Raw genomic sequence first — 18,439 nt, 5'->3', positions numbered from 1 at the left:
TAGTTGCCAAAGCCTTCTACTTCTAATGATATAAGAATTAGAAAACCTGGGTTGCATTTTCCGGCCGACTTTCCAGACATGCATGTACAGACATGGTTAGGTCCGGTGCAGGTTACCGCCTCAAAACGCATGACAGCAACTTGGGTTTCACGTAGTTTTGATCGGTGCATCACACACTTCTTATGGGAGATAAACAATGACAATAATCGGTGAGTTTTCGTTAAATGTTGAAATTTATAAGAAGCAAACAAGAAATTGCTTTTGGGGTGACGACGATGACTGTTATAGGGACATGGTGGAACAGTGAAAAGGATGGCCCATTTAATGCCACCTATGCTATTTAAGAGAATTAATCTTCCTCTTTTATTGTTTGCTAGCAATTATACCGTATGATGTTAAACTACGGTAATTGGGAGATTTATGAATTTCATTATTTACTAGCTATTATTTTATTGTAACCTACTAATAAATTATCTTAAACAGTAAAGCAAAAGGAAATCAAATGCCTTAATCTATACCAATATTATCGATATTTAACTGATATATAGTAAACTTTTTGAAACATAATTCTCAAGAGTATGTTTCCTTTTCTATGAGCTGTTACCAATTAAAAGCAAACCTGCCAGGAAAGGGTGCATTAAACTTTGCACCTCTCTCTCACTGTCTCTCTCTCAGACCCTGCCTGCTATTTAGGAAATTCATGGTCAGGTTGTGCAACAATCATATCCGCTAGTTCCCTCACTAGCTAACTGCCTCTCTCTCTCTCTCTCTCTACCGTCGGATCCAGTACCCATTGATCCACGCTTTAGACCCTCTATTGGCGCCAACCTCATTCTCTCTCGGCGCCCCTTGGATCTCATTACAGTGAGTTTGATGCATCTCATCTTGGTGAATGACATGTTTTGCTTTTGCATGATGGTTCTTGATCTAGGATTTGTTTCTTTCACTCCCTTTCATGGATTCTCTCTTCCAATCAGACCTTCAAAAACCACATTAGAAAATCTTTATTTCTCTCCAGAAACTATAATCTGTTTGTCTCGCGGCTGCCACCATTGTTGGATTCTTTTCCTTTTCTTTCTAAATGTAACGCTAGTAAAAACAATATTGGTTTCGTCTGGGTTTGATCTATGAGCAGATCCGATATGGAGTGCTTTCTTTTTCTTTTCCGATTGGTCTGATTTTTAGGTACTTTTTTTGTGGACACAATGCAATTCCTTGTTATTCATTGGACGGTGCGAATGACTGTTACCAGATCTGACGTGCTCGAACCAAATCTTGTATGCCCAATTGCTGCAAGATATTTCAGCGGCTGTTGAGTGATAATGCAATTAGGAAGTTGGAGATGGTGAACTCCAGTTTTGCATTTTCTGGTTCTTGATTCGGTTAAAATTCATTTCCAAAATGTCCGTTTTAGTTACATTTGTGATCTTGGATCCTTGCGATTCCTTAGCCTTACGTTGTGTTCTTCATTTGCGTCTCCCGGATCAGTTTGCTGTTTTCGAGTCCTATCTTTTTTTTTTTCTTTTTTAATTTCTTGGCCTTTTCCTTCGTTTGCTTTATAGCATAGTTTTTATGCTATGCATGCTATTTATCCCTAGTCAAATGGAATCACTAGCTAAAATGGAAAAACACTCGCTCATTCTGCGATCCTCTTAATTTGAAATTTTTGCTTCCAAATTTTGGTGGATTTTGCAATTCTTTTGTGCCCCATGCCCATATCACTCATGTTCTCTTTTAGCTTATAAATCTTTGAACCTCTTTTAGTTTGTGTAGCTCTTGCATTTGTTCCAATTGGAAACGGAATCAGTAGTTTCCTCTTTATCTATCTTTCAGATTAAGACCCCAAATGCGCTCAATTAGGCAGTTTTTTCTTTCTGATTTTTCTTGCAATAATCAATTGTAGCTTCATGGATAACGTTCATTTAAAGGAGTGAATATCTTTAGTTTGCTGCTTTTTTAGGTTTCTAGGTGCTGCTGAACATGTGATTCTTCATTTAAATTTCACAATGTTTTCCATTATTCGTTCTGTTTCTGGATCTTCGTTTATACTTTATACTGTGTAAGATGTATACGTTCAGCTAGTGGCTTTTTAGTGGTACTGTCATTATCTGTCTTACAGAACTCTGAAACTTCTATTTCTTCTAAATCTATGCAGAAAAAGCAAGATATGTCAACCATCAATCAGCAATGTGCACATACAGACATGTACACTCCTAAGAACATTCTTATAACAGGGGCTGCAGGTTTTATTGCATCTCATGTTTGCAACCGACTCATCAGGAACTACCCTCAGTATAAAATTGTGGTCCTTGATAAACTTGATTACTGTTCCAACCTCAAGAATCTCAACCCATCAAGATCCTCTCCCAACTTCAAGTTTGTTAAAGGAGACATTGGTAGTGCTGATCTTGTAAACTTCCTTCTGATCACTGAGGGAATTGACACCATAATGCACTTTGCTGCACAAACCCATGTTGATAATTCATTTGGTAATAGCTTTGAGTTCACGAAAAACAATATATATGGAACTCATGTCCTTTTAGAAGCTTGTAAAGTGACTGGCCAAATAAGGAGGTTCATCCACGTTAGCACTGATGAAGTTTATGGTGAAACTGATGAAGATGCTGTTGTTGGAAACCATGAGGCTTCTCAGCTTCTTCCAACAAATCCTTATTCTGCAACTAAGGCAGGGGCTGAAATGCTTGTCATGGCATATGGTAGATCTTATGGTCTGCCTGTTATAACCACAAGGGGAAATAATGTTTATGGTCCTAATCAATTTCCAGAAAAGCTTATTCCAAAGTTCATTCTTTTGGCAATGGCAAAGAAAATTCTTCCTATTCATGGTGATGGCTCAAACGTCCGAAGTTACCTTTATTGTGAGGATGTAGCAGAAGCTTTTGAAGTGATTCTCCATAGAGGGGAAGTTGGCCATGTGTACAACATTGGAACAAAGAAAGAAAGGAGAGTACTTGATGTTGCAAATGATATCTGCAGGCTTTTCTCGTTGGACCAAGATAAAGCTATTCGTTTTGTGGAGAACAGACCGTTTAATGATCAGAGGTACTTTCTGGATGATCAAAAATTAAAAAACTTGGGTTGGTCAGAACGAACCTCATGGGAAGAGGGGTTGAGGAAGACAATTGAGTGGTATACTAGCCACCCGGATTGGTGGGGTGATGTATCAGGTGCATTGGTTCCTCACCCACGAATGCTGATGATGCCAGGAACTGATAGACAATATGACAGGCCTGAAGATTACACTGCTAGGGGCTCTCATGTTTCAAATAGTTCTGTCCACAACAGTAGGCGCATTCCTCTTTTAAATAATGGCAGTGTACCTCAGAAAGTGCCGTTAAAGTTCTTGATCTACGGCCGCACAGGTTGGATAGGAGGGCTCCTTGGCAAAATATGTGAGAAACAGGGAATACCATTTGAATATGGGAGCGGAAGATTGGAGAACAGATCACAACTCATGGCAGATATTGTCAGAGTGAAACCAACCCATGTTTTTAATGCAGCTGGAGTTACAGGTAGGCCAAATGTTGACTGGTGTGAAACACACAAGACAGAGACCATCCGCACCAATGTTGTAGGAACTCTTACCTTGGCAGACGTGTGCAAAGAGCATGGGCTACTGATGATGAATTTTGCTACTGGATGCATATTTGAGTATGATGCTGAACACCCAGAACGATCAGGCATTGGATTCAGGGAAGATGACAAGCCAAATTTCACTGGATCTTTCTATTCAAAAACCAAAGCAATGGTAATTTAGTGATGGAGTCTAAAATACTTTCTATGACTTTATTTGTTGATCTTTTACATTCAAATTTGAACAACCTATATATCTGAGGTTCTTTCTTTTTTGCATCGAAATGCAGGTGGAAGAGCTTTTGAGTGAATATGAGAATGTCTGTACCCTCAGAGTCCGAATGCCAATATCATCTGATCTTAGCAACCCTCGTAACTTCATTACTAAAATCACCCGTTACAACAAAGTGGTTAACATACCTAACAGCATGACAATCTTGGATGAACTTCTGCCTATATCAATCGAGATGGCAAAAAGAAATCTGAGAGGCATATGGAACTTCACAAATCCAGGGGTGGTGAGCCATAATGAAATCCTGGAAATGTACAAGCAGCATATTGATCCGGCCTTCAAATGGGCAAACTTCACCCTTGAAGAACAAGCCAAGGTCATAGTTGCACCACGAAGCAACAATGAGCTGGATGCTACCAAGTTGAGGAAGGAATTTCCAGAGATCCTCCCAATCAAGGACTCACTGCTCAAATATGTATTTGAACCAAACACGAAGATTGATAATGGTGTTTAGCAATTTATGAGACTTATAATTAGACTAACTAATGTTTATAGGCACAGGAGCTATTAGGGTCTGCATTGGAACCCAGTCGGCCTTGATACCCTTATTATTTTTTATTACTGCATATTGTCCTATTAAAAAATAAATTGAATTTAGCCACTAGGTTTACCTATTTCGTTATTTTGATTCGGTACTGTCTACTTGTTTAGTGTACCACTGAGGGGCATATCTCTTCCTCTCTCTGGTATAGGATCTGATTTCTTGTTTCATAAGGTGTTACTTTCTGTCCAGATCATTCTGTTGATTCATTGTTGTACTCAGAGAGTTACTACTGTTGAAATTGCATTTGATGTCTTCCACTCCACAATGGTTAATTTGGCTTTTTCTTTTTTTTTTAATTTTTGTTTTGGAAACAAATGATTTATGCATTCAACTCAAGAAAGATGTTAACTATTGTATAAAATGGAAAGATGGTAGTGCCTTCCACATTGCTTCATTTGTCTTATCAAGCTCCCTTTATGCACATCAACAATAGCGATTTTGGTTTTCTGCCTTGGGAATATATTTCTAGCTATAAGAGTTTGACAATACAAATATGCTGCTAAATGTGACATCAATAGATTATCTATTGCTGACACTTCATCCACTGCATTTTAGTTTTTCAAACTTTCATATCCACATCTAAGTCTTATTGTGAAATGTTCTTTGTGTACATATGCAAGTATGTAAGCATGTCTCTCATTGAAAGAATACAAAGTGGCACAGAAACAAAACTTCAATTTCCTTTTAATTGTCTAAGCCTTTTTGTTCAATTCTTGTCATTTTCTGTATTTTCGTCATGAATGCCCACATAATATTCTAAAATCTCTTAAAATGACAACCTTTAGGTTTGATTTTCCTTTAGCACCTGTGGGTATCTTATGTAGGATCTTTTGCTTCAAAAGGACAGGTTTCAAAATATTTCTTCACTAAAAATCATAAAACCTTGTCAAAATAAAAATCAGAATGGTATGTCATGCTTAGGCTTGGTTGGGCATCTTCATGCTGCTTTCTTGCAGTTGCTCTTTAATCAGGTCCACTTATCAGGTTGATGGAAGCTGTTCTGTCTTTGCTTCAATTAGGTCTCTATGGTGTGCCAAGTTTCTGTATAGGTAGTCGTCTCCTTTTTTTTTTCTGTCTGAGAATTGAGAGGATCTTCTTGTTTGGGTATAATGGTGGCATCATGCTAGGACTTGGTTTCTGCATGTCTGTTGGCTTTTTGTCCTCAAGCAGTTTTGTCTCATGTTTGTTTCCTGTTTTTCATTTGATGAAGAATATCCCCTTTTTCTGAACCAACAATTAGGCCCCTCTTGTGCCAGTTGTCAACGTAGATGGTATTGTGTTTATACTCACTGAGGATTCAGAGTCTGAGGCACCACACACGTCATATACTTTGCTACTGATAAATAACTCCACGGAGAGAACATATAAAGTAGACAATTCCAAAGTGTACGCTATGTATGTAGTACACCTCTGGCTAACAGCACACTTGACATCCATATATACCTTTGGTCCTTTGCTGTTCTCGAGCACTAACCTTTCCACACGCCACGGTTCTTATCATATGCTTTTGCATGTAGTTGCAATCTAAAGATCCATGTGTATCAAAGTGCTTCTTCAGCAATCTGCCCGTGTTGAGATTTTTGAAAAGTCCATCAAATTATTACATTGCTTACCTTTATGTATTTGTTATACACCCCAGAATATTTAGATGCTGATGAGCTCTGTTCCGTTGTAAGGGTAGGCAAACTTGGTTGATGTTCTGCCAACATTTTGTCGGACGCTGTAATCATCCGGACTTTTGCAAATTGGCACGCGTGTCAAGTTCTGTCGGCGTCAAATAGGGAGTAAAGGTTTATTTATTAACTTTATTACGTAGTTTTTAGATCCTTTGCTTCTCTAAGTGCAAGCCCTCTTATCTCCAAGATGGAGCTGTTTTAAATGTCGAATTGGACGCTTTGAGATCATGTGAACAACTACCTAACACTAATTTGTTACCACTTTGACTATTGTGTTAAAAGATATGTAGTCTGTTGAAAACTGTCTTGCATGACCTTCTTTGAAAAGGTAGGAGACGCAGGTTGGGGACAAAACCCCATCCTGATGATGTTTCTGAAGATAATGAAGCTAAGCAATTTTTCTGAATGAAATAAGCTGTATTTCCTGCCTGATATCATATGTAACCTTTTGCAATAACTCTGGTGTTCTCAGTTGGGGACAAAACCTCGTCCTGGTTTAGTTACTTTAGAATGCACCGACTTTTCGAGAGAAGAAAATGTAAGAGGGGGAAAGAGAGGGAGAGAGAGAGAGCATGTCATAATTGACAACGTAATTTCTCGTTCCAAAATAAAACTCAGTTCAAGGTGTGCCAGAAAATATTCACCGCAAGGTTCATTGACCATTTCCAAGCAGCTTGATCACAACTAATCATTAATTGGATATTGTCTCTAAGTTCAGTAGATTGCATTGATATTTCTTTTTGATTAATTAATCCAGATGAAAAGGTCCTCGATTTTCAGTCGAACCCTTCAGAGCAAACAGAAAGACCTGATAATTTGTATGTTGTAGACCTGAAAACGCTACCAAAAGTTGATGTAATAATGTTGTGGCAAATGCAGACTCCCCACCTTCACAGACGAGTTACCTAAGCAATCAAGCTTGCTCGAAAAGAACAAGTTTGGTTCTGCATTTGCCTGGCCGTTCTACCAAAAAATCACATGCAACGAAAAAGGCCAACGTGTTTTAGAAGTTCTATAGCTTCCACGGAACCACAGTCTCTCTCGTATACAGGCATGTATCTGCATCCTGAGACCTTAACTGAGGTGTAACTATTTTTTTAATCATCCTACTTTTCTCCCTTCCATCCAAAATTATGCTTCAAGAAAAGGCAACATAATTGTTTCACACAGGCAGAACGGTTCTTTTCTTTTCTTTGGATGGCTTGGCCTTTATGATCCGCTCAGTTTTTTTCCAGTATTGGACAAACTTGGGAACACTTTTTAGCCAAATTCAAAGAAAATAGTGGATTTTGAACATGTTATAAGGTAAGGCTTCTGTTGGTAAGATGGAAATAAGAGAACTGCTACAGGAAAACTAAAAAATTATAACAAAGGTGGAGACAAAAATATGCAAAATATACTTTATCATGCTGATATAAAGGCTGTGGTTCTGACTTGGGAGCATATCCCATTATACCTCTGCAAGAATCTGCCTAATAAGCTTTATCGGGCCACTCCATTCAAGCCTTACAGTAACAGGCTTTTCAATAAATAATTTTCATTTCTTCAAGTTGTAAACCTGCAATTACTTCCACAACGTATATATAGTAATCAGTGGAATGGCACATCAAAAAATCAGAGACAGGTACACTAATTTTCTCTCATTTTATCTGTTTGCCTTCAAATTTCTACACTTATTTCACCCATACATATAAATATCCCTTTTGGTAACTAATAAAAAATCATAATATATTATCAGATATAAATAAGAAAACACTATCAGATATATACTAGAGAGATGAGAGAGGGCAGAGCCTGAAGGCATAATGTAATTCTTATCCTTCTTCACTCTGCTAACTCCTGTACACTCTCCGTGAACAGAAAAGAATAGAGTGACCCTTATTCTTTACACGTTCACTCCATAAAGCCGCAACTCCGTATGAACTCATTAGAAAAGTTCAAGTGCCTAGACCATAAGGGCTTTAACTCAGGAAACCCAATCTGCAGCCATGGCTTCGCCGGGCCACTGAAGTGCAAAACAGCAGCTTCTTCTAGAGTTTGTTGATCAACGTCAGGCCTGTATCCCAGACCAGAGACATGCCACTTTGAATCAATTGTATGTACGTACCCATCAAATGCAAGTAGGGCTGGTGGCAATGTGCCTAGTCGCCACAAGGTTGAACCTGAATCCAGATTCTGCAGAAAGAAGGTTGATAAAAATTGACAGTTTAGCTAATTGACTTTTATTGGATAAAGATCAAACTTGATGCAACATAGGCTGCTTGAACTTCTGATAATGTGCATTCAATTGCGCTACAGTTTGCTACCAAACTAGGTGCAATGTTTCTCATGCAATTAGTAGGACAAGACCACTACACACGAGAGAGAGAGGAGAGGCAGGCTTGGTACTTGTATTGATATTCGCACTTTGTGTGGGATTGTTAAAGATTAAACTGCTTAGGTGCTGGAATCATTCAATTCACTGCAAATTAAAACTTCATCAAGCAGTCGTGTCATCTATCTGTGCTCATTTTTGTTTATCAATATGTTGCTAGATTGAGTTATGCTTCACATAAGAAAAATCATACCTAGCCCTAACTTTGGCAACAAATTTTAAGTTTTACTGCTACTTTGCCAACAAAGGAAATACAGCACGCCAATTTCTTGGACAAGTTTGATAATCCAGTAGGGTTTGATAAATGGATTACTCTAAGCTGCTCAAATAGAGACATATATTGGAAATCATAAAAACTTTCAAATGCCACAAAATCCAAGCTTGACATGCCCATGTTTAACTATATATACAAGAAGTGTGAGGTTGATCTTGGGAGCAGGTAGGAGGGAGGAAATAATAAGCAAAACAGACTGCTTACCAGCTTAAGCCAATGATGATATCTCTCTGTGATGTCAGTCTTTCTCCATGCTTGAAGATCAAAAATGTTCATGCCATATGCCCATGCCAGCCGATCTCGCTGGAAACTTTTTGATACAAATGAATTTGAGAAGTTCAGATAAACCTCAAACTTCTTAGATGTTTCAACTGCACCATTGACTTTCCCTTGAAGATCTATCTCCCAAAGATGTGACAGGTCATGTTGAACGACAATATCATCATCAAGGAAGACAACCTTGTGGAGCTTTGGAAACAACTGTTTTTTTCATGAAAAATTAGATACTCCATCCCCATAATGATAGTAGACATCATGCAAATTGTTTCAATACAAACTTTTTGTTTTAAACATGGCATATAGCTACCTGATGACCAAAGGGTTCAACACTGTCAGGGGTGGTTACAATTTGTTGATGTGACAGATGATCATGGCACAGACATGGTGAGCTCAGGAAAAGTATGAATATTGAGTGGACTTGCCCAATTCAAAGTCTCAGATGTAAAATTCAGCCTATTATGCCAGGACTACATAGAATTAGACACCTGCCAAGACCATGGATAATCCTCAGTCTTTTCCGAAATTTGATTCTTTGGTAACAACTGAATTGACCTGAGCCAGTCAACTCTACTTTAACTTTTAATGGTTGAACCAGTTTTGTTGAATCGGCTAGAAATTGGTTGCAAACCCATATGGTGCTAACCAATAAAAGGGTTGGAAATGCACATTTTTATTTATCAAATATTTTAAATCATTAACTAATTAATTTTCAAATAGAAAAAATAGAAAATACCAGATATGGGCCAATGCATTCAGTGACACATATTGATTGTATAATATGAGATAGAAGCTGATATTTACAATATTGCATTGAACAAGGGAATAATTAACGAGCTGCCATCATATATTCATAACACAAAAAACCAACTTACCTCTGGTAGGTAAATTCTCATGTGATTCATAAATGAGACATAGTTAGGGCTGCGTTGAGCTGCTTCCATCTCTCTCCCAAAGTCACTTGATACATGTGAAAGACTTGACCCCTGCCACCTATTATAAAAGTATTCTTTAACTGCCCCATGCATTTCTGTAATTTCCACCACTTTGATGTTGGATTCTGATGGCCAGTCAAGCTGGTGAAGGCCTTTGACCTCCAGAACTGCTGGACTATAGACAGGGTTCAGTGCAAACCAGGCATGCATTGGTGCATAGGTTTTCTTGTCAGTAATAATGTGGAACACTGCATTCTCTGGCTTGGCAGAGCTTTTGACTGCAGAAGCAATAACCACACCAGCAGCAAGAACATTGTCGGTGAGGAGGACATAATGTTGGTACAAGTTGTTGGTAAGACATGTAACAGAATCAGGTGAAGGGATCTGTATACGAGCAGCAGCATTTGATGAGTACTCATCAGCGAGCTTCAGGCTCAAGCAATGCAAGCTCATAGGAACACCTATTGATGCATAGTGGCGATATATATACCCTTGCAGTTTGGCTGCTCGAACCTTCTGTTCCATTTTTGATAGCTGAAATAAGGCAACAAACCAAAATTAATTAAACGACCACATGAGCTTTCAATCAACTGTAAAACATCAATAATTCTGTAACTTTGAATCCAACTGACAAATGCTAGAGAAGATCTACAACCATGAACCAAAAAATGCAATAGAAAACTATATGTCAGGGAAGCACCAATACTTGCTTCATACTATCACTAGTGTTGACCAACGAATGAGCTCAACCAAGTTGTGAAGAGGTACCTTGCTAGATGCGCTTAGCAACATACACTAAAATGTTACATACATAGACACACAAACATAAAATAAGTGACTAGAAACAAAAGTTGGAAAAGGGCCTATCATGAATCTGAACTCCATAAGGATGCCCACACAAATAAATCCTAGCCTAGTTCTGTAGGCAACCAAATTTAAATATATTGCTTCCTGCACTAGAAATGGTAAATGGTTATGACACTTAAGCCATAACTTGGACACTGGGCCATGAAATGTATGCCCAGACGCAACCCATATATTCAGTGTTTATTGTTGAGGCAGCAAGGCATATGGATCTTACACAATTTAACAGTTAAATAACAGATCGTTGGCTCATCTAATGATTATGTCATTATAACAAGTTGATGCACAGCCTATGCAGAAATACAGAACGAAAAACATGGATTCGCAAAATTTTAAATAAATAGAAATCTCGGTTGCATGCTAATCTAGCAATCCTGATGAATTACATACCAATGCTTTAGTCTTCAATACAAACATGTCCACGTTGTGTGTGTTAGCCTTCAGGTCAGCAATAAGATCATCCAATGACTCAGGAATATCCTCATCCCCTTGGTTTTCATTCAACTCATTTTCAGCCTTAAGAATAGCCCAGGTCAGCTCCGCTGCCAATGCCTGCAATACTAAATTCACATTAAAAACATGCAAAATAGCACATTTATGGGACTTAAAGGGGAACTGCTCACCCAAAATAGAACCTTCAAGCACTAGAATTGAAACCAAACACAACTTTCTAAGTGAATATGAAGGATGTTTCCCAAAGTTGAACACGTTATAGGTTTTGTTCACTTTCTCCATGTTGGTTGAGGATGCAAACAGAACCGGTCAAGAGCGACAAACTTAATGGATTTAAGGAGAACAATAAAGGCATTTTTTAACACACTCATATTCATTTTTTCTGGTGTTCCAGGCCTGAACCTCTGCAGTAATCAAAACTATATGTAACTGTGACCATGCACAGCACCCAAGTGGGATTCTTTCTACACTTACACCTTAAACCCAATCCGGGTCTCGCATTATTCCTGTATTTAACCCATACCTGGCATGGGAAGTCGTCAGCCTTGGTTGGTTCATTTGCCTCTTCTCTGAAGATTGACCCTTAGAGTCATGAATATGAGGGATAAGCTGGAGAAGAATATAACAAGAGAAAAGCTATCATATTTTCATAAACATAGCTTCATCTAGTAAGTTCTAAGTGAACAAATCGCCACCAAGAGAATTTTGTCAAGTTATTCTGTCAACTGCATGGCTAGATTGCCATAAAATCATATATCATGAACAGCAAGGAAAGCCCGTTAGGTCCTATTAGGCTTCCGCAGTGCTCAACTATCATAATCGTTGGTCAACCAGTCAACTGCCTGACATTAGCGTGATGGCTGACCAGCAAGAAATATGGCATATTGTCCTTTTCGTTGTCTTATACCTTCCTTCTGACACCCAAATCTTGGAAACCATCCTTGATGGGGTGAGAATGCTTACTGTTTCACCGCCTTAGACAGTTATATCTTTGGGACTGGTTGACACAATTACCTCACTAGGATTAACTCAGACAGGGTAATGCTTTCACAATAACCTCACTAGGATTAACTCAGACAGGGTAATGCTTTCAAAATATCTAGCAACCCAGATATCGGGATTCGGCCGATGTCCAAACATTCGATTAATTAAGTAGAAACGAGCCATCCCGATGTTAAGGAAATATGACTAACGTCCCATTTGATGTTGTATACAAATATAAAGGAGTCTAACTATGAATTTCATTAATTAAATCAACTTTTCTAGATATTGCACTCATGGAGGTAGCCTAGCAGATGGAATTAGGATCGGCACCTAAACCGTATCTCTAAGAATATAGTTGGCACCGGAGTCATTCTAGCCAAAAGTTCAACGATCTGTCTCTGCATTTATGCACAACGCAGAAGGAGAGGTGGGCAATCCTTACATGGTCAAACGCCAAACTTTTCAAGGATTTTCTCCACTGAATTGACCCAGGCTTTTGTGGACCATGCTATGAGTCAATCATGTTGCTTGATCAGAGCAAGTAATCTATGATCAAATACAAGTTTCCCTGTCCTAGGGGCATAAAGACATACCCGAGAAGCGTCGCCACCTATCCACTGAAACCGCTGACTAAGTGTCCTCCCAATGCAGTCTGAAAAATTAGTAACAAACAATATTAAGTGTCAACATGTCACATGAGAGCGAGAGAGAGAGAGAGAGAGAGAGAGAGAGAGAGAGAGGTTTCACGACTTTAAAAATCATGGGCGGACATGACTATTTCAAGGCATTGACTTTTGTTGAACTATGGGAATTACAGTTACCCGTCGTTTTCCACGGCTACACAGCCACCCAGAGAACACTATAAAACAACACAGAAATGCCATGCCAGCTCAAGGGCGCTCAGGGTGCAACATTTCTAGAAAAGCCACATACTCGAGTTGAAAACCCCGCATTGAGAGGTTTAAAGCACGCTTGTTTCACAATTGTACTGCTTATATTAAACCAACACCGGGATCTTTGATTAGAAGGAAAAGGTCTTCATAAACCACTGCATTGGGAAGGTGTTGAGCTCCTCAATATAGTGCTTTGAACAACCACCTGAAGAGGTGGTCTTTTTGTAAAAGCCATCTCAATTTTAATCGTGTGCAGCCTCAGCAAATATGTAAACCGCAACACCTGTACCAATGAAACTGATAGCAACAATAGACGAACCATTCTATTGATTGATTACGGATTTACCTAACTGATCTGGTTCCAGATGAGTTTAGCCATTCCGCATTAAATCTACAGATTAAAATGGAAGACTATCAAATGCGCTTTTAGGTAACGGAAACAATGGGCTGTCCAATCACAGTTTGAAACGATTGATGTCTTTACGACGAAGGGCGCTCACAGTCTGAAACAATCACGAAATGCTTGCCAAGGGGAATTCTAAATTTTAAATTCTAAAAAACCATCAATCCACAGAATTACAATTTCAAACGATTTTTCATTTTTGACGCTCAAACTAAGAAGACATTACATTAGAATAATGAACGGAAAGATTGTTGACAATTTTTAAGACTTCCAGTTTAATTTTGCTATTTCACCAAAAAATGGGTATACATTGGTAAATTTTTTCATTTTGACAACAATGCTTAGCCTGAGATACGATGGATTGGAAATTTTTACTAAAACTGGCGCAAGAGGAACTCCCTCAAATACTTTCATTTCCTTTGTGGAAAGGATTGTGCAGATGGTGGGGCAACAATAGTAGATGGGACTCGGGTGCAGGTCACTCCATCCTCCCTTTCCTCAGGCAATTGGTGGTCTCGGCTTCCAATCTCGCTGCTGTTATTATGAAAAACAACATCTCTCATCTTATTCTAGCGGTTAGATGAAAACAATCCAAACTTAAACATACTTTTGTATTCCCCTTCAAAATTTAAGCGTCTTTTTCAATTATTAATTAAAATTTGACAACATCTTTAAACAATTCTGAATCTCTTTGGCGCATAGACGTCAAAGATAGAACAAGGCAAGGAAAAAGCCCGCAGAACGATTTGCGGAATACGACAAGGCTACAATGAAGCACTATCGCGATCCACGTGGTCACGTCACCAGCACCGTCGAAACTGAGCCTTGCTCATTCAGGAACGAGGGGCAGCTAGCTGCTGTGATTAAATGGCACAATTTATCATGCACTGAGGGACACAATTTACCTCCTTCAGACATGCATTACTGCACATGAGGCAAAAAAGCCGAGTGAAAGCTCAAATTGTTAATCGTGGTCTTGATACCAATGAGACGACTCCATTTAAAACGAAAAAGAGTGACCAATATAACGGATCTAAACAAGCCATAACTGGTTTTAAGGTTTACAGTTACCGGTTGGCTGTAAGACTTCCGATTTCCATATTACTTTATTTTTTCACTACTTGTCATGGGAAACATTTAGTTTAAACCACAAGACCCAAGATCACCACCAAAAAAATTTATTCTCTAAGTTAGCTTTCCAAATGATGTTGAGACCAAATTGCTATTTAGTGACTGGCATGGTAAGAAAGGTGCTATATTTTACTCGTACAAGGCCCATTGGATAATTTAATTTATGATAGACTTGCTAGGAGAATGATAAATATATTTTTCATGGATATATTTCACGTTTATTCAGCTTAATATAGTTTATGAATTTTTACATAATTGACCTTTGAGAAAATTAAAATTAGCCCCACTTTTCGATATTTGCAAATTTTGAATAATTTGAATGTTAGTTATTGAAGAAACTTACGTTTGTTCGTGGCTTCCAAAAACAAAAACTGAAAGTACAAGGAACTAACTCTGAATCCTGACAAGGAGCTACACAAAAGATAATGGAATTCACAAAATTCAGGGAAAACAATTCCTTTAAAATTTCGTTAGTATTTTCAAGCGATGATGGAAATCCACAAAATTCAGGAAAACCAATTCCCTTAAAATTTAGCATTTGCACTTCATGCAGCTCTCGAAAAAACAAGTCAAACGCATCCTCGTGAAAACAGCCACAAACAAATCAAAATTGTCTAAACGGATGGAATTGATTACAAAATATAATTTGAAATGAGAAATCTAAAAGCAAACAGACCAATTCAACCACGATTCAGCCAATTCCAGTGTAAGCCAGCAGCGCTCAAACGTCAAGGACTTTCCGAATGCCGCAATGGAATTTCTGACACAGACTGTCAATATTGGGTTACACCCTTTAGCAAACCACGTTATAGAAACCCCTTTCCCCAGATATACTCACCCGAAGGGGGTGCAACAGAAAAGATAAGATGGAGGAGAACGTGTTTGAGACAGTTTTCCTTCACTCATTCAAGCAATTCCGCACATAAAACCTTGGAGGGTTTAAGCGCTGCTCAGATAAGTCAGCACAGACCTTAGGCCAAGCGGCCATCTGAAGTGACCCTACATAAAAATGAGTCGATCTGCTCTGTAGTTAAATTCACCCCAGGGCCATATACCTGTCCAACTGTTTCGAGGGCCATACACAAGCCTGTTTTTTAAAATACCGGAATCACATGACTACGGCTGTCGATAGTGAGACCGGATCGCGTGATGCGACAAAAAACAAATCCAGTTTGTGTTTGGGAACCACTACCGTCCACGGGACTGATAGCCACGCAACATCATTCGGATGTAAAGGCATTCAGGCCCACCTACAATGTTGGTGGCAATTTTCAGAAAAAATTCTCCTTTCTCAAGGCACTTAGTCTGGGCTTGTGTTTATTTGTTTAACTATAGTTAATGCAAAAAATTAGATGACAAGTATGGAAGCAGAGAGACAAATGCAAGTACCAGCGAGTGTGCCGTTGGATAACATATACCAAGGCAATGACATCATTCACATGTTTTCGGAAGCTTATTTTTGAAGACAACTTAAGACTAACAAGCAACGGCCCTCCTGATTAAGCCATGACGAAGCAGAATTTTAATAATTCAAGGTAGCTTGTGAAACATGAGCAGCACAGTTTGTCAAGCCCATTTCACGAACCTCAGGCCTTCAATGGTTCGCGTATGCGCGTCCAACCGAACCCAGAGGCGCCAACCGTAATTCCTTTACAAGCGACTCACTCTCTCTACAAGAAGGCCGAAGAAACACAAGCGCACTTCCCCTCCTGTTGATTTACACACACAGTCCACAGACGCCAACACCGATTACCGAGGTCGCAGCTAACGGAGATAAACGGGTGATATTCGAAATTACTGTAATTTCAGAATCATATTTCAGATACCGGTTTATAGTAAAACACTATCATTCATCGATTGTCGTAACATTAACCTAAAATTTCACTACATAAGAATTGTCAAACTTTTCTTATATATTTAAATATACGACAAAAACCAGCGATTCATCAACAAGTTGTGCCTTAAGGACGCAATTCTAATTAAGAGATTGTCACTTCTCCTCCAAGATCAATTCAATAACTCTTAGTATAAATAACGTGGATACTCGAACACGATTAATCGTTCTCATGAGCCGATATAGTTTAGAGAAACCTACGTTTAAGCGGCTTTCACAAAAATATTACGGTGATGACATTAACAGGACGAAAGAGAAACTACTTTTCCGGTATTTCGGATACTGGTGTCCCCCTTTTTTTTTTCCGGCCATCTTCCAATGACATCCAAGAAATCGAAACTACAGCCGGATTTTTTGCGCTAGCGAGAAAATAACGATAAGGACATTTATGTGAATTTTGGCGCAGCATCTGCACGGCGCAAGGAAGAAAGATGCTTCGGTAGTAAAAGATGTCATGAGAGGGAGAAAAAATGAGAACTCACCGAGAGAAGGGCATCCGGTGGCGCCGTCGAGGGCGAGGAAGGCCGTGCGGAAGAAGAGGAAGGGCATGATGATCGTCAGCAGGAAGGCCGTTGGGAGCACGGACCGGCAAGAGAACCGCCGGGGATTCGACGCCTTGCCGCTTCCTCCACCCTGTGCCTTAACGATCTCCGGCAGGCAATCTCTCGTCGAGATCGTCACTCTTCTGTGCCCCGGCAAGAAATGAAGTTGCATTTTCCCCATAAATCTCGACCGTCTCCGTCGTCCCTCCTTCCTATACTAACCGTTCAAAGCGAGCCTCCTCCTCCTCCTCATCCCCCTCTTCGGCCCGCTCCCGTCTCTTCCTGTGAAATAAAAAATCACGATCCTTTCCTTAGGATTTTATGCAAAAGCCGGCGGGAAACCGCAGGGTCGAGTTCTTGATCCCCTCGTGGTTCCCGTGAAAGATCCAGGAAACAGATTTCGCGATCTCTGATCACGGAAGAATTCGAGACAAATAAAAAGCTTCTCCCTCCACCAGAAGAAAATAAACAATTAATGCCTTCATTTAATTTCCCCCGAGCGCCGGATCTCGTTCGCTTAACTAAACACCCGCTTTTTTCCAAACAATCAATGAGGAACCAAACGAGATCTCAGTTCCACCAATAACTCGCGTCACAGATTTCAAAAATCCGATACTCTCTTCTCTTCAGCAGAATCTAGCTTAGGAAAATCCAGAGGTTTTAATTTCTCTCGAGCAAAAGGAAGCACGAAATCAATCGCGAAAAGCGTCAAAATTCAGTGTAGGGAATCGCGATCCCTTGTGGATCACGCGCGAAATCGGTCACAAAGAAAACCAGAAACAGAATCGTTGAGTTCCTCGTTACCTATTGGAATTCCCTCTCGGGAGGGGTGGAGAAGGCGGAGGCAAACCCTAGCTCGTCGTATAGAGAGAGAGAGCGAGGGAAAGAGAGAGAGAACGTATTCGTCCAGGAGGAACTTGTCAAGAAGACGCTTCCTCTGCCTCACAGAGATCGATCGATTTCTCTACTCAGAAAGAGAGAGGGAGAGAGGGGATGTGGCGCCGGAGTGGGCAAATTTTTGAAGCGGAAGAAGAGAAACGGAGAAAAGCCCAAACTCATGCCGCGTTCAAAGCCGCGGGGAGGAAAAAGTGAAATTGGCGCAAAAAAGAAAAAGAAAAAAACGGCAGCTTGTGAAGTTACCATAATGGCCCTTCCTGTCAATCCCGGCTCACGGGTCATTTGGTATATACTGACTCCGTTAGAAAACCCGATAAATAATGTTCTCTCAGAGTAATATGGGAGCAGTTAATATGTTATGTGGGCCCCCTAATACGAGACCATGTGTTAGGGGCTGAAAATGACCGTAATGT

General features: G+C 39.5%; 2 protein-coding genes across 3 annotated transcripts; one reads left to right on the top strand and one right to left on the bottom strand.

Annotated features, from left to right (window-relative positions):
- The first annotated feature begins 644 nt into the window (after nt 1–644).
- LOC116263266 (trifunctional UDP-glucose 4,6-dehydratase/UDP-4-keto-6-deoxy-D-glucose 3,5-epimerase/UDP-4-keto-L-rhamnose-reductase RHM1-like) lies at nt 645–4,695 on the top strand. 2 transcript variants are annotated; one of them, XM_031642943.2, is made up of 3 exons: nt 645–864; nt 2,156–3,769; nt 3,885–4,695. In XM_031642943.2, the coding sequence occupies exons 2-3, from the start codon at nt 2,168–2,170 to the stop codon at nt 4,338–4,340; spliced, it is 2,058 nt and encodes a 685-aa protein (XP_031498803.1). In that variant the 5' UTR covers nt 645–864; nt 2,156–2,167; the 3' UTR covers nt 4,341–4,695. The 2 variants fall into 2 exon arrangements, with proteins under 2 accessions (XP_031498803.1, XP_031498796.1); XM_031642936.2 differs by lacking the exon at nt 645–864 and adding an exon at nt 942–1,345.
- A 3,036-nt stretch (nt 4,696–7,731) lies between these two features.
- On the bottom strand, nt 7,732–18,196 carry LOC116256715 (probable galacturonosyltransferase 14). Its single transcript, XM_031633164.2, has 7 exons — nt 17,934–18,196; nt 17,070–17,411; nt 12,860–12,918; nt 11,220–11,381; nt 9,906–10,499; nt 8,959–9,234; nt 7,732–8,281 (listed from the first exon to the last, which is right to left on the bottom strand). The coding sequence occupies exons 2-7, from the start codon at nt 17,308–17,310 to the stop codon at nt 8,000–8,002; spliced, it is 1,614 nt and encodes a 537-aa protein (XP_031489024.1). The 5' UTR covers nt 17,311–17,411; nt 17,934–18,196; the 3' UTR covers nt 7,732–7,999.
- Nucleotides 18,197–18,439: the final 243 nt, after the last annotated feature.

This window comes from Nymphaea colorata, chromosome 1, assembly GCF_008831285.2.
Source record: "Nymphaea colorata isolate Beijing-Zhang1983 chromosome 1, ASM883128v2, whole genome shotgun sequence".
Lineage (NCBI taxonomy): Eukaryota > Viridiplantae > Streptophyta > Magnoliopsida > Nymphaeales > Nymphaeaceae > Nymphaea > Nymphaea colorata.
Note: the sequence above shows the minus strand (reverse complement) of the source record. Positions and strands in the feature narration are given on the sequence as shown.

Excerpts from the sequence above, each read along its gene's own strand:
- LOC116263266 (XM_031642936.2), top strand. The coding sequence starts at position 1,280 with ATGCCCAATTGCTGCAAGATATTTCAGCGGCTGTTGAGTGATAATGCA. Across the intron at positions 1,346-2,155 it reads CAATTAGGAAGTTGGAGATG|AAAAAGCAAGATATGTCAAC; the intron begins GTGAACTCCAGT and ends AAATCTATGCAG. Across the intron at positions 3,770-3,884 it reads ATTCAAAAACCAAAGCAATG|GTGGAAGAGCTTTTGAGTGA; the intron begins GTAATTTAGTGA and ends ATCGAAATGCAG.
- LOC116256715 (XM_031633164.2), bottom strand. The coding sequence starts at position 17,310 with ATGGGGAAAATGCAACTTCATTTCTTGCCGGGGCACAGAAGAGTGACG. Across the intron at positions 12,919-17,069 it reads CACCGGATGCCCTTCTCTCG|ACTGCATTGGGAGGACACTT; the intron begins GTGAGTTCTCAT and ends CTAATTTTTCAG. Across the intron at positions 11,382-12,859 it reads TAGGTGGCGACGCTTCTCGG|GCATTGGCAGCGGAGCTGAC; the intron begins GTATGTCTTTAT and ends TTAGTATTGCAG.